The sequence below is a fragment of the Lissotriton vulgaris genome, chromosome 4_1, assembly GCF_964263255.1.
Source record: "Lissotriton vulgaris chromosome 4_1, aLisVul1.2, whole genome shotgun sequence".
NCBI classification, from domain to species: domain Eukaryota; kingdom Metazoa; phylum Chordata; class Amphibia; order Caudata; family Salamandridae; genus Lissotriton; species Lissotriton vulgaris.
The window spans coordinates 226,377,497-226,393,006 of record NC_141691.1 but is presented as its reverse complement, the minus strand read 5'-3'; the positions used below and the strand labels follow the sequence as shown (position 1 = coordinate 226,393,006).

General features: G+C 42.3%; 1 protein-coding gene across 3 annotated transcripts in view; it reads left to right on the top strand.

The window, feature by feature from the left end:
- LOC147718601 (uncharacterized) overlaps positions 1-15,510 on the top strand; it is a 408,142-nt gene that overhangs the window by 227,572 nt on the left and 165,060 nt on the right. For all 3 annotated transcript variants that reach the window (XM_086918560.1, XM_086918561.1, XM_086918562.1), the window contains one exon: positions 14,558-14,674. In XM_086918560.1, the coding sequence (XP_086774686.1) occupies positions 14,558-14,674 (117 nt within the window). The remainder of the gene's footprint in view (positions 1-14,557; positions 14,675-15,510) is intronic.

The following is a 15,510-nucleotide window of genomic DNA, read 5'->3' as shown; positions in this document are numbered from 1 at the left end:
AAGAAGCACTGATGACAAGGTTTGGTTTGACTCCAGAACTCTATAGACAGATGTTCAGGAATTGTAAGAAGTTGGAGGGAACCACTTGGGTAGAATATGTGTCTTTCTTTTGCAGCGCTATAGATGGTTGGGTGAGCGGTAACAATGTGGATAATTTTCAAGCTCTCTATGATTTGGTTGCCAGGGAGCACTTGTCTGCTAATTGTTTTCCAGAGCTACGCCAGCACTTTATTGATAGCAAGTTGACTAACCCTAGGAAGCTTGCAGAGGAGGCGGACCGCTGGGTCAGTACCGGGGTCCACAAGGATCATGTGGAAGACTAAGCCAAAGGTGGGCAGGGTCCCCAGCAGAAGAGTGGGGGGACAAGGGTAAACAGAGGGAGTTCCAGAAAGGGCCCCATAATTAAATTCCCAAGGGAACCAAGGTAAGGTTTCCCAGCCTCCCCCTGAGAAGAAGTCCAGATCCCCGACAGGTAAACCTTTTCATAGGGGGCCTGTTACCTGCTTTCAGTGTAAGCAGGTGGGACACCATTAGTATGATCCCCAGTGTTCCCAAAAGGGTCAGTATGTGCCAACCCGTGCAGAGCCCCGTCAGATGGGCAGTGTAGCCCTGGGTGGGGAAGGGATGGGTACCCAAGGTGGGTGGGGTCCCACAGACATGTCCCTTGTCTCATTTGGAGACTTTAAGATGGTCCCTAAAGCTTAGCTGCCTGATAACACTAAGAAGTACAGGCAGTGGGTGACCATCAATGGCCATAGAGTGGAGGCTCTGAGAGACAACGGAGCCAGTGTGACAGCTGTCAAGTATCACTTGGTGTCTGAAGAGCAGGTGGTCCCCAATGTATTACTCCCAGTAGTTCCCGCTGACAACACAGAGAGCCATTGCAAAGTGGCTCAAGTTCCCTTTGAGTGGGGGGGGTCTCTGGTACTCTTCAAGTAGCTGTGAGGCCAGCCATGCCTGTTGATTGTCTGTTAGTTAATGATTTGGAAAGCTCCACATGGGCTAAGGTGGAGAAGAAGGCTCGTTTAGTGATGTTGGGTCTGCTTGAGTGGGCTTGTGTGACCACTTGGTCTATAGCAGCTAAGGGTGTTCAAGAGATCCTGGAGCCTGAAAGTGTGGCCCAGGAACCTGCCTTAAAGAGAAGAGGTAGGGGGTGCGGGAAACCAGCCCCCATTGTTCCCACGGTCCAGGAGGAGGCAGACCTTGAGGGGGTTGCCCTGGAACCTACAGGGGAGAAAGTTTCTGAACTGGGGAACCGACCTGAGCTGACCCATTGGCAGCAAGAAGGGGCTCCCTCCAGGGAGGAATTTTTTGAAGAGCAGAAGAATGCCCTTCTCTTGTGGGTTTGCGGCAACAGGCCAAAAACCAGGCAGCAGGTGATCAGTCTGGATCACATTGGATCTACTGGGAGAACGGTCTCCTGTGTAGAGAGCCTAAGGTTGCTGAGCCTGGGTCAGCCCGTGTGCTGGTGGTACCCCAGGGCTTCAGAGCCTTCCTACTGGGTTTGGCTCATGACGTTCATTTAGATGGACATCTGGGGCAGAACAAAACTTTTGAAAGGCTTGTCTCCACTTTTATAGGCCCCAGATTCGTAAGAGTTCAGATACTCATTGTAGGATCTGTCAAACTTGCCAGGCAAGTCGGAAAAGTGGAAGGAGGCACAAGGCCCCTCTCCAACCTTTCCCTGTAGTCAGTACCCCCTTTGAACGGGTGGGCATTGACATTTTAGGGCCACTGGACCCCAAGAAAACCATGGGCAACAGGTTTATCCTGGTCTTGGTGGACCATGCTACCCGGTACCCGGAAGCCATCCCACTCAGGACAGTGACGGCCCCGTGGTGGGACGTGCACTGATGGGGATTTTCTCCCATGTGTGGTTCCCCAGAGAGGTGGTGTCTCACCAAGGTACAAACTTCATTTCCAATTATATGGAGTCTCTGTGTAAGGAGTGTGGTGTTACCTACAAGTTCACCACTCCTTACCACCCACAAGGTAACGAGCTGGTTGAGAGATTCAACCGGACCCTTAAAGGCATGATCATGGGTCTTGATGAACCAATGAGGTGTAAGTGGGACGTCCTCTTTCCATGACTTCTGTTTGCTTTCTGTGAGGTGCCACAAAAGTCCCTAGGGTTCAGCCCTTTTGAACTGTTGTATGGTCACCCGGTAAGAGGACCTTTGAGTCTGGTCAAGGAAGGCTGGGAGCAATGTCCCAGGAAATATCCCCAGGATGTATACAGTTACATGCTGGCCTTCAGGAACCAGACTCGGTGATTCAGAGATCTCGCTCAGGCGAATTTGGAAGCCAGCCAGGAAGAGATGAAGTGGTGGTACGATCAGAATGCCACTCTGATTGAGCTTCAACCTGGACAGAAAGTTTGTGGCCTCTGTAGAGCCTTGTGCGCTCCAGGACAGGTGAACCGGTCCATTTGAGGTGGACTTGCAGTCTCCAGCGAACCCTTTGAGGGTCCTGCATGTTAACCGCCTGAAGCCCCACTTAGAAAGGTCCCAAGTGGGCATGCTCCTAGCGACAGATGATGGAATGGAGGAGGAGACAGAGCCTCTTCCTGACTTCCTGTCTGCACTCTCTGCCGCACTGACCACTGATCAGCAGCAAGATTGTCGCCAGCTGTTGGGCTATTCTCTGATCTATTTTCCTTGGTTCCTGGTGTCACAGAGTGGTGCGTTCATGATGTGGACACTAGAGACAGTCCTCCTGTAAAGCACAAGGCTTACAGAGTGACTGACAAGGTCAGGGCTTGCATTAAGGAGGACGTCTCCAAAATGTTTGCCTTAGGGGTGATTGAGTCCTCAAACAGTCCTTGGGCCAGCCCAGTGGGTTTGGTCCAAAAGGCTGCCGCTCCTAGTGCCACAACTGAACTCTGGTTCTGTGTGGACTATCGAGGGCTCAATTTAGTCACCAGGACTGACGCGCACCCCATCCCCAGAGCTGATGAGTTCATTGATCGGTTAGGGGCTGCACGGTACCTCAGCACGTTTGATTTGACGTCTGGGTACTGGCAGATCGCCTTGACTGATGGGGCTAAAGAAAGTTCAGCATTCTCCACACCAGACGGGGACACTCACAAATTCCAGATTATGCCCTTTGGGATGAAGAATTCTCCTGCCACCTTTCAGAGGTTGGTCAACCAGGTGTTGGCTGGACTGGAGGATTTCAGTGCTGCCTACCTGGATGACATTGCAGTGTTGATGGCACTCTGCAAGGCAGGTCTCACGATCAAGGAGAGTAAGTGCCAGACCGGCAGGGTCCCGTGGTGTATTTGGGTCACCAAGTAGGGAGTGGCCAGGTGGTGCCCCTGCAACCCATGATTGATACCATCCTGACATGGGAACCCCCAAAGACTCAGACACAGGTGAGAGCCTTTTCAGGACTCACGGGGTACTACAGGAGGTTTGTCAAGGGGTATGGCAACATTGTTCCACCCTTGACTGAGCTGACTTCCAGGAAGCAGCCCAAGAAAGTGAACTCGACTGACACTTGTCAGAAGGCTTTTGACGCCCTGAAGACTGCCATGTGCACAGCACCCGTGCTTCAGGCGCCCAACTTCTCAAAAGAATTAATTGTTCAGATAGAACAGCCCCCACACCATGCTCTGAAGCGTCTATTGAAGAAACAAATATTTACAATACTCCTTCTCAGGGGTCTTACCAATAAGTAGTCCATTCAAAAGTGGCAAAGAAATCAACACAGAATCTGAAATATGAAAAGACATCTTTATTATCATTAATTGTGAGGCTCCGTCGCCCAGCCACTCTTAAAGCAACTGGATGAGAGAGTCTGCCTGCATGGCCTTCGCACAGGCCTTTTATACAGAATATTTCGCTTTAAGCACACATTCCTGCTTTGAAGTGCATTATGTTGGAAATTCCCAGGACGTGCATACAAAGCATCACTTTCAAGATAAGTCCAGGCTAAAAAAAGGATTGCACACATGCTTGGTTTCCTGTTCCATCAGGCCGGACAAACCCACCATAAAACCCTTCAACTAGATCGATGAGCATGTTGTAAAGGAAAGGCAGCAACAGATGGGACGGAGATATAAGCCGTGGGAATGGTGCCATAAAAGATCGGACATGTCCTGCTCTTTGAACTTTATTGCGCCAGCTGCTGAACAAGGAACTGGCTTGGGAGGTTAGCCTCAAGCAACAGGGTCAGCTGTCGTCAGGTCATGCAGAAGTCAGCACAAACCCATGCTAAGGTTATGTCCTTTAAATGCTTGCTCTGCCATGGGGAAAGCCTACTGTAAGGGCAACAAAATAACATGGCTGCTATTTACAAGATGAAACCCAAGTGTTCAATGCAAAACCTTCAAATGCACAGTGAATCCATTGGTATAACATGATGAAAATACTCATGAATAACGCATTCATTATTTGCGGTTCACTGATACCAAATTCATAACAGAATCATGACATTTAAAACACAGGTTCAGAACGCCAGGAACCACAGAGCATCCTTTTGCCCTTACATAGGCAATAACCTATACATGGCTATATTCATCACTAGCTGGTGTTGATGTAAATACTGTACCAAAAGAATTATCAGTAAAATCTGACCTAACCAGTTCATGTTCAGGTAAAATATGAAACTCATGTGAAGAAAAAGAAAGAGTAGGTTGGGAAGTTGGTGCAGACGTCAATAGTGTAGGGGGAAACATACCAAAATATAGTAGCCAATAAAATACATTAAAGTATTAAAATAGATAGAGCTATACTGCACTTAAAGAACAATATTCTGTAATGTCTGTTTTTCATCTCCTGTTTTTTATCGTCATTCCTCAATACAATCTCCATTTTCTAATGTCGCTCACGCAATCTTGGTAGAGTACATCAGCTGTGATTATTAGCAGGTCATAGGGACACTGCAAGTCCTGCAGGCCTACTGCCACTACTCAGGTCACAAACTGAACCGTTTGTACTCCTACGTGACCCTGCAACTGGCAAATGGTAACCAATCAAAAATTTAACAAAAAACCATAATACAATTCAGCAAGGGAAAAAGAACAACAAAAGGTCAAATGCGTAATACTTGCACAGTCCTAAGCAGACAGCAAATCCTAGAATTATCTAATAACGTTTTATATAGCTTCCTATGCATTTCAGTAATTCATTATATGTTTAAGTGAAACAATGGTGTTCCTGATCACTGCTCTCAGATGAAAAAGGGATACTCTTCCACAGAGAGTGGACTTTATTCTGCTTTTACTAAACAGAAATACTTTAAAACAATGCCAGCAAAGCAGCAAAAATTATTTTCCAAACTTCAAGTCTATATAAGCTCACAAAAAATACCCAAAGTCCATCAGATCCGCTTCCAGTTTTTTCTTCGCGTTGGGCCTCTTCAAGTCAGGCCTTTCATGAGGAGACAATACTGTTTAGTTGGAGTGCCGCTCGGGGAAAACACTCACAGCTCACTCGAAAGTCTCAGTGTTTCAAAACAATGCACCAGTGTCTCTTCTTGGTGGCAGACACTACAAATGATGTGCTGTTTATTGATCAAGGGCACAAAGCATCTCGTGCAGATCCAAGCACTATTTAGCAAAATCAGCAGCACTTTCAGGCTCCAACACTCATCATTTAGTGTCAGAGGACGCTCAAGCTGCTCTCTCCTGGGCACCAGAATGTAGTGCCTTTTTCTAAACGTGGATGCTCGGGTGCACTGCCGTTCCACTGGTGCAAAGCAAAAGTGTGAAGGTGGCCAAAACTCGGGCCAATGGCTCAAGGGAATGTACACTGACAGAGGTTTCCAGCACATAACAGGTACAGAGCCCAAACAACAAATAAACGAATCAGCTCCTCCTTTCTTCTGCAACGCCTTTCGCAAATCAAATGCCTTGCCTTGGAGGAATCACTGATGTCGCGCTGATGATCGTTCGCGACTTTCTTGTTGTAGAGCCAGGAAATCTGTTCATCTTAGAGCGGTCACTGATGGGGTGTGAGCTTAGTGTTGATCACGGGTCTGCAGGGAATCACTCTTCCTTTGACTCTGGAAGATTCAGCAGGACCTGTTAATGATGCAGGATATGTAACACAATTGTTAGTTTCCTTCAAATCAAGCACAAAAAGCAGTTCATGTGTTTTAACAAAAGGACTGGCAAGCAGGTGACCTGCAATCTGAAAGGGAGTGACAATGTGTCATGGGCATAAAATACAAGAGCAAAGGCAAAAAGGGCAAAACAGTATCTTTAGAATCTTCAGGTATGTTCTTTTCATTATTCTCTGTCATCTATAGCTACACAGGAATTCTATCAAAATGAATTTCCTCACATAGTGGCATTGTCTAATGGGGTAAATACATGTGTTCCCTCAATGACTAAGCCTAGGTGTTCCTAAATTCCTTATCTAGAACATCTCGAATAGAAAGATAACATCATTCACATTATCAAAGACATGAAGAAAAAGTCCCTTTAAAAATGTGCATTAAGTGCACTATGCAATATAAAAGGCTAATGATCAAATGTGAAGACAAAGAACAAACACTAGAAAGTCCTGGTATTTGCATGTTTAGAACACATCTAATCCCACCAAAAATTAAAGCAGCAGGAACACAAGAAAACTGAAAAATTAAAAATAGACATTGGAACCAGCCTATCACTACCTTGACAGTCAGTCTGAAAAAAAACATTTTACATAACATGGGGGGTCCCTAATACATACCTACGGTCTAGAAGTGTACACATAAACAATACACCCATAATGATAAATGGGCTGACTGGTGAAAGGAATATGGGAAAAGGGGAAATGGAATTAGGACACAACTAAAAGGCCTAATAACTAAGCATAATGCGACATTGGTCAGGGGCATTGGTCAGGGGCGGAACAACAAAAGAAAAATCTATAGGAAGAACAAGAGTGTGCTTGGGTGCCTCAGGCATGTAACACAGCACCAAGAGAACGGGGAATACACAAAAGACCAAAATTACACAAATTCTAATTCTATATTCCTGTTCTCTCTTCAGGGAGAGGAAAAATGAAACCTGGCTTCCTTTCAAGGGACAAAGCCATATGCTATTTGGGAAACAAAACATGATTAAATAATGCAATATAAAAATTAGGTCACCGTGAGTCACAGATCTATAATTCTATCCTTAGGTCCAATCAAGGATACATAATAATTTAGGGCTGCCTATTCCTTTAAGGGAATGTGCAGTACGTAACATCAGGTGATACACTTTGAACCTGTTATATTTGTTTAGTTTTTTATTTTCAATACAGCCAAATGTATAGCCAAAGGTAGGCATGCACTGGTAAAAGTGCTGCCATCCTTCCTCACAGTATGCAAACCATATCTGTGAAATTTATCATTATACCAAATTCATCCAATACAGGAGAACTTGTGATGGTAACAACATGAACAAACATACAAAAATGCAGCACCATGGCATGTGTATTTTATGCACTTTAAACCTGCAGTCAAAAACCCAATATTTGGGCCTGTCTAATTTGTCAGGTCAAAAACTCCATACAAACTCTATACCCAGCGTTTGACATTTGAGCACAACGCAGTTGTAGATCAATTGTCAAAATATAATATGTCATGACAGCTGTAAATACCTCAAACAGAAACATGTACATTTTTTTTTGTTAAAGAAATGACGCAAAAACACATCTTTTGTCAATTAGCCAAACTCACGTGTCTTCCCTTCTTAAGAACAATCCATGAAAAATCTGTTGGCAAAAACAGAAAAATACACAACACAAAACCATTGTACCATACACAAAAAATAACTGTTTATTACTTAACTGTTAATGAGCAAATCTGTATTGAACGTAAGCCTGTAACCTATAACCTTCAAAATTGTGTGAAAAAGGCTGCATGTTATTTTTATCTAAAACTGGATGCATCATTTCGTTTTCTGTAAAATAAACGCAGCTAGCAAACATTATTTCCCTTAATCTGGAAACACAATGTAGCATTTAATCATGATGTTTAAAGAAACCTCTTTTCATTTCCCTGTTTAAATCAAGGTCCTTCATGTTACCACGTGAAACCAGAAACCTCACTTTTAGCAGCCCGTGCAGAGAGGTCATTCTGCATTCCTTGGAAACAAAGGCCTAATTAAAAGGCTGTAAATGGCAACACATGAGGGGCCTTCTCCATAATTTATGGGGAAACACTTAAAAGAGAACATCTCAGCGAGCGCGCTGAGCCAGCTGTTGCAGATTCTCCCAGCCCCCAGCTTCTGCCACAGTGGAGCTGACAAAGCCAGTAGGCTGGATCTAATCAACAATAATTCAAGCTATTTTAAAAAAAAATAATTTCTCTTTTTAGGCCCTAAAATTATCACAATTCCCATATTATTAGACTACATTCACTGTCAATTTGTCTCAAAAGCTGAAGACACACAGACCAGTTTTTTAGAGTAATTTACTTGTTGCAATCCTATGGCACACACTGCATCAGTGTTAAATAAGCAAACTTTCCGTAGGCCTAGCTTGAAGATAGAACCTCCAATCCTGATATGAAAACAAGCCTGTGTACTGGCACATTAACCCACTGAATCACAAGAAAGCACAACCTTATATCAAAACCTAAATGCATGCATTTGCTTAAGACTGAGACACTTTAAGGAAAGCAAAAATGCAGTTTAAACAGTGAATTTACTCAAAATCGACTTTCTGATTTTGGGCATTACAAAATGAATATTTTACAATTTTCTTGCAGAATATGTATTACTAGAAAGTCTATTACATAATCCAAGAGTCAGGTATCTGAAAATAATAATTTATACGTTATAAAAATGAGCTTGCTTGCGCCTATGGCAAGCGAATTTATACAAATGAATTCTTGTCATTTTAGTGATGCAACATAACGCAAATCACATTTTAATGCTAAGAGGTCATAGTATGAGTGCTAAGCTTTATAAATATTAAAAAACGATTTTGGTAGCACTAATTTTTATGAATTATTTTTCCATAATTAATAATTTTCGTCTTCTAATAAAACCCAATTATTTCTCTTTGTGATTGTTTTTACATATAAGAGCCCGCTACATCCCTTGCCTCTTATTGAGATGCATTAACTCACAAACCTGAGTGCATATGCCTAATTTAAAAAACGTCAAATTCTGCGTCACTTTTTGGGGCCTCTGTCATGTAAAAGGGCCGTCATGCAAAATTCCACCCGCGTTTAACTGCAAAAAATTGCTGGCTGAAGAAACATACCTATGCAAATATACTACAGCTAAAAACGTTTTGCCTGTGAACATTTAATACAGTGCATTTAAGTGAAAACGCTGTAAATGCATTTATTTCTGCAAAAACATGCAATTTCGTCCTTGGCTGGGGCCTTATTTAAATCCATTAAATGTGAACCACACACATTGAGCACATTTCAGACATAAACAGAAAGTGTTGAAAACATTTAGGACACACAATGCAGCGCTCTCCAACCATTTCTTGTAAATCGCGTCGTCGCAATGTACAACAAAACTCACAAACAAAATAGACATGTAAACACACATTTTAACCACGCATTCAAACATACATTAAAACCCACAAATCAACACTCAGGACAAAAACAGGACAGTCCGGACCATACGTAGCTGTAAGTCATATTTACAAGAAACACTGCTCAACAGTGTAAAAACCAAAAATACACTCAATTCACTAGCTGCAGCTGGCAGAACACCAAAAATCGTTCTGCATATCCATTCATAAAATTATACAGAGTAAAGCATCCTTATTATGTATTATTACATATTTTAATTCCCTGCAGATACAAAATCACCAAGGAAGAAATATGTTTGTAAATCTAACCTATTTAGATAAACCGGCTAATTCAAACGTATACAAAGTTGGCCAATACAAAGCTTCAAATTCGCTAAGATCAGGCATCTTATAGCTCACTAATCCAGCATCAAACTTCAAGGGTTACGGGATTTACCAAGTCCCTGCAAAGAACAAATACCCTCGGTTTTTGGCGTCTGCAGGCGTCAAATAATACAACAACAACAAAAACGCTAGCAAAGTGTCACCGACAAAAACACTAGCAAAGCGCCAACAACAAAAACACTCGCAAAGGTGCATACGACAAAAGCACCAGCAAAGTGTCAACTACTAAGGACTCTGGGAGCGACCCACTTAAATACTTATCACAGCTGTACCAAAGAAATAGATGTCCAAATTCTAACTGCCAATTTCTAACTGCACTAACAGTCTCTTTAAAAAAACTTGCGCCAAAAAAAAAAAGGTTGCTCAGTCAGGAGTGACATCTTTTGGAGAGTTTTAAGTCAGAAAAATCAAAAATATGCCAGGCCGCAAAGACAGAGAATCCCCCAGAACCTCCGTGCACAGAGTACCTCTTGTAGTAGATTCCTGTCTTGCCTTCCCCAGCAGAGTTCTTTTCTCTGAAAAACTCTCCTCCAGGTATTCACTTCCATGATGATGCCCCTGTTGGTTGCGCCATCTGAAGAAACAAATATTTACAATACTCCTTCTCAGGGGTCTTACCAATAAGTAGTCCATTCAAAAGTGGCAAAGAAATCAACACAGAATCTGAAATATGAAAAGACATCTTTATTATCATTAATTGTGAGGCTCCGTCGCCCAGCCACTCTTAAAGCAACTGGATGAGAGAGTCTGCCTGCATGGCCTTCGCACAGGCCTTTTATACAGAATATTTCGCTTTAAGCACACATTCCTGCTTTGAAGTGCATTATGTTGGAAATTCCCAGGACGTGCATACAAAGCATCACTTTCAAGATAAGTCCAGGCTAAAAAAAGGATTGCACACATGCTTGGTTTCCTGTTCCATCAGGCCGGACAAACCCACCATAAAACCCTTCAACTAGATCGATGAGCATGTTGTAAAGGAAAGGCAGCAACAGATGGGACGGAGATATAAGCCGTGGGAATGGTGCCATAAAAGATCGGACATGTCCTGCTCTTTGAACTTTATTGCGCCAGCTGCTGAACAAGGAACTGGCTTGGGAGGTTAGCCTCAAGCAACAGGGTCAGCTGTCGTCAGGTCATGCAGAAGTCAGCACAAACCCATGCTAAGGTTATGTCCTTTAAATGCTTGCTCTGCCATGGGGAAAGCCTACTGTAAGGGCAACAAAATAACATGGCTGCTATTTACAAGATGAAACCCAAGTGTTCAATGCAAAACCTTCAAATGCACAGTGAATCCATTGGTATAACATGATGAAAATACTCATGAATAACGCATTCATTATTTGCGGTTCACTGATACCAAATTCATAACAGAATCATGACATTTAAAACACAGGTTCAGAACGCCAGGAACCACACTATCACAGATTAATGAAGAGGGCCTAGACCAACCTGTAGCCTTCATCAGTAGGAGGTTACTTCCACGGGAACAGATGTGGAGTGCAATTGAGGATGAGGCATTTGTTGTGGTCTGGGCACTGAAGTAGTTGAGACCCTACTTGTTTGGGACTCACTTCCTGGTTCAGACCGACCACAGGCCCCTCAGATGGCTAATGCAGATGAGTGGTGAGAATCCAAAGTTGTTGAGGTGGTCCATCTCTAGTGTTTTCACGGTATTTCTGTGTATATTCACAAATGCTAAACACACTGCCTCTGAGATAAGCCTGTCTGCTTGTGCCAAGCTACCAAGGGGGTGAGCAGGGGTTATTCAGGAGTGTAATCCCCTTATCCTGACTTAGAAGTAAGGGTCCCTATTCCGACAAAGGTGAATACCATTTCCAACTTGAGACCCCCAGATCTAACAGATCCTCACATCTTTTTGCAACCATGCCAACCACGATGTTCTCTTGATTTTCAATAAAGTTCAACCGTGAAACTCAGTTTCATCTCGGGTACTCCATGGACATTCTTCTTATATTTCGAGACTTTGTTGAGTTTTACACCTGGGACCTTCCTTTTCTATCTCTCAGCAGCGGTGTATTTATAATGTTCAAAACTGTGGGCTATGATTGTGTCTTTACAAAGATATGTTTCATCAGTATTTTCATGCTGTTACGCTGCCATCTAGTGGCAGGTGGGAATTTCTTTCTCAAGTCTCACTTTAAAGTTTATTTTCTGCTGTTGCTCTTTATATACAATATGTTGCAGATTCATGATCTGGTCATACAGTTTTCTACCCGGGTGAGTAGTCACTCACTGGTGTAGTGTACTATACTTTATACTTCATTTTTACACAGGGTCTTCTTTCACGTTATGTTTACGGAATTACCCCACTTAGGGTGTGTTTGTTTGGGTTCTGCGTCCAATTTTTTTTCCACAGTGCACAATGTTTCATCTGTTCTGGAGGTAGTTCATGTGGGTTATCATCCCATTGTCAGTGCACAGTCCTTTTACCTCTAAATGAGGTGTTTTTCTTGGGTTGTTTTCACCCATTGTTACAGTGCACACTTTTTTATAGACTTTATTACACTTACTTATGCCCTCACTACTCTGTGCATGTTTTGCCTTTCTTAAGGTGTCTAGTGTGGGTTGGTTATTTGTATTCCTCAGTGTACTATAGTTTCCGCTCTAGCAGAGATCGCCCCTGCACACGCTGAATTTTACCCATACAGGGTGCATAGTTTAGGTTTTAGTCCTGTTTCTTTGGTGCCAGGTTCCATTACTTTTGAAATATGTTTATTCTCAATGTTTTATTGTCATCTTTTTAAGTTACAGTCCTTTTGCATTAGCATGGGTTCTTACCCAAATATTCCTTTCATTGTTTGGAATAGGTCATGAGTTCCTACTCGTATGTGCTGTATTAACACAGTTACATTACTACAGTGCACTGAGTGTATTCTCCACACAAAGTCTGTCCTCACGCGGATATCTTTACCCTACATAGGGTGTGAATAGGTAGTATAGCCAGTTTTGTGCGCAACTCATCACCATCCCAAGAAATTCGGCATGGGTTCTCACCCATGCATTTTAGTTTGCATACTAAGCTTACGTTTTACCCATTTCATGCTTTCATTGCTAGGTATGCACGGTTTATATTTAATTTTCTTTTGTGAGATATACACTGTTATCTTTGTATTACATTCTTGTGGTATTATTTTGATAATGGTGTTTGGATGAGGAATCCTCTCTTACTTTTCCTCATCTTCCTTGTTCATTTCTACATTTCTGTTTTCCTTCTGAGGTCTCCTTCTCGGGTCTCTTGTGGATTCTGAACCTTCCTCTGCTTTTCTGTCGTGGTTCCTTTCTCTGCGTTCATTCTCAGTTTGTAGCCCTGTGTTATGTAGTTCTTCACTTTCAGCCTCCTTCTATTCCTGTTGTGGCCAGTGGGTGTGTTTGGGGCAGTCTTTTGTGCTTCCTTTTCTTTTCTTCTCTGATGTTGTTTTATTTCTTCTTTTCTGTTGTGTATAGAAGGGAGGATGGTTTCTATGTTTGGTTTCCTTTTTACTCTGTTTCTTGATTTCGCTCTTCTTTCGATGGTTGTTCTCTCATTGCTCTTCCTTCGATGGTTGTTCTCTCATTGTTGCTCTTTTATTTATTTGGGAGAAAGGGGGATATGTTATATCCTGACTTCAATGTAATGCATGCCCTGCCTGTAGAATCTTACAGTGATGACATGGTATGGAATGTTGTGAGTCAAATGAGTCACAGTTGACTGGGCTGAGCTGCTTGCTGGCTGCTCCTAGTGGGGTCTTGTTCTAGTCTTGCTATGGTCTTCATGTGATCTTGTACCATCTTGAATAAAACCTCTTTGAATCACCTGAACCTGTGTTGACTTGATCACTACGCAGACCTATCGTATGTTCCCAGCATCCTAACACCCTTTTGCTACTCCTAAGCACTATGTTCAAATTTATCAGAAGCAGGAAATAACAACCTTATAAGTAAAGCTTCTTAATATGCATACCTTCCTTAGTGAGAAATTACTGCATAGCTGTTCTCTGTCATAGACCTTTCCCAGGAATGACAAACAATTCCGGGCTAAACGTCACTCTAGGAACCATGGAGCAACCCCTGATTGGGGCTGGTTTGCAGCAGATCGGCTTGACCTCTGGCCTAATAGAACTGTCATGAAGGCTTTCCATACTATGGCCAAATATAGGGTGTTTTATAGCACCCAATCACCAATTTGATCTCATGTTTATAAGTTGGCGACACTAAATTCCCAATGAGACGAAATAAGAATGGCAATCATTTTGATTCATATATTGACATTCTAGCATCTGCTGTAAGCATCAATGTTAATAAGGCAGTGACCAGATTATAAACAACAAATATATATATCAGACTGTATAGGAGCCAGATACAACCGTTCTGCGCATGTCAAAAACTTCAGCCACTGAAGAGATGAGTTTGCAAGTCAGCATACGATAAAATTGAAGAAATCAAAACAGACCCGGTCATAGTATTCATACATTTGTGAGAACAAGCTGAACAGAAATTATTTTTTCATTGATGAAATGTGCCACTTCTTCAGTCAAATGTCACAGAATCAACTTAGTTTCTTGTGCTCTGCTGTACAGGGGAGTGGGGATACATTAATTCATTCAGCTATTCTTGCTTTCTATTCCATTTTGTCTGTTTCTACTAAAACATGCACAGCTCAGATACTAAACTTTGTTTAACGGAGTCATTTAATTTTTAAGGAAAGCAGCAATATGAATACCCACATGCCTGGGTCTCATCTGTGGTCTACAGTGACACGAATGCTGTGTGACGAATGGAAGCATGGCAGCTGGACGGCAACAATATCTAATTTACAGGTAAACAATATTTATATATTTAGTTATTTATGTGGTACATTTCGCACCAGGATGCCAAATGTCTTGTGTATATTATAACATAAGGGGCTAGATGTAGGTAAATAAAATACCGAATTTTACTGATTCAGTATTTTAGAATCGGTAAATCCTATGTAGCTAATAATTCGGTAAAAATTACCGAATCGTTAAGATTCGGTATTTACCGAATCTGTATTTACCGATTCGGTAAAATAGGGAAAGAGTCAAGGTTGGCAGGGTGTCACTTTGACACCCTTGCACCCCTGAATAGTGCTTGTGTGCAAATGTGGTACACATACATTCCCTTAGGGCATGTATGTCTGTCACATGGCACAGGTGTAAATGCACAGATTTGCATTTACAGAGGTATTCGTTATTTACCACCAACTAATAGTTGGTGGTAAATAACGAATCCTTGAAGCACAGAAGCACTCTTTAAAGTGCTTCCTACATGTTATTTACCGATTCGGTAAATACTGAATCGGTAAATGATGATTCGGTAAATACCGATTCGGTATTTACCGAATCTGTAAATTGACCCCCTACATAACAAAAGCCTAATACCGATCGGTAACGCCTGAAATTCGTTAATTTCGTCCGTTACCGTCCTACATCTGGCCCAAGGTATATTATGTGGTAGAGTTGGAGGGTTAATAGGTGTTGGATGGCAGCAGGTCAGAAGAGTTGGGAGCCAACTTCATTCTGTGTTTTCCTTAAGTTAAGATATTGTGGATTATTCCTTTGTGCAGTCAAATCTTCATGTTTAAATTGGCCTTTGCCCTTATTTTCTCTCTTAAATATTAGTGCTGCGATGCACA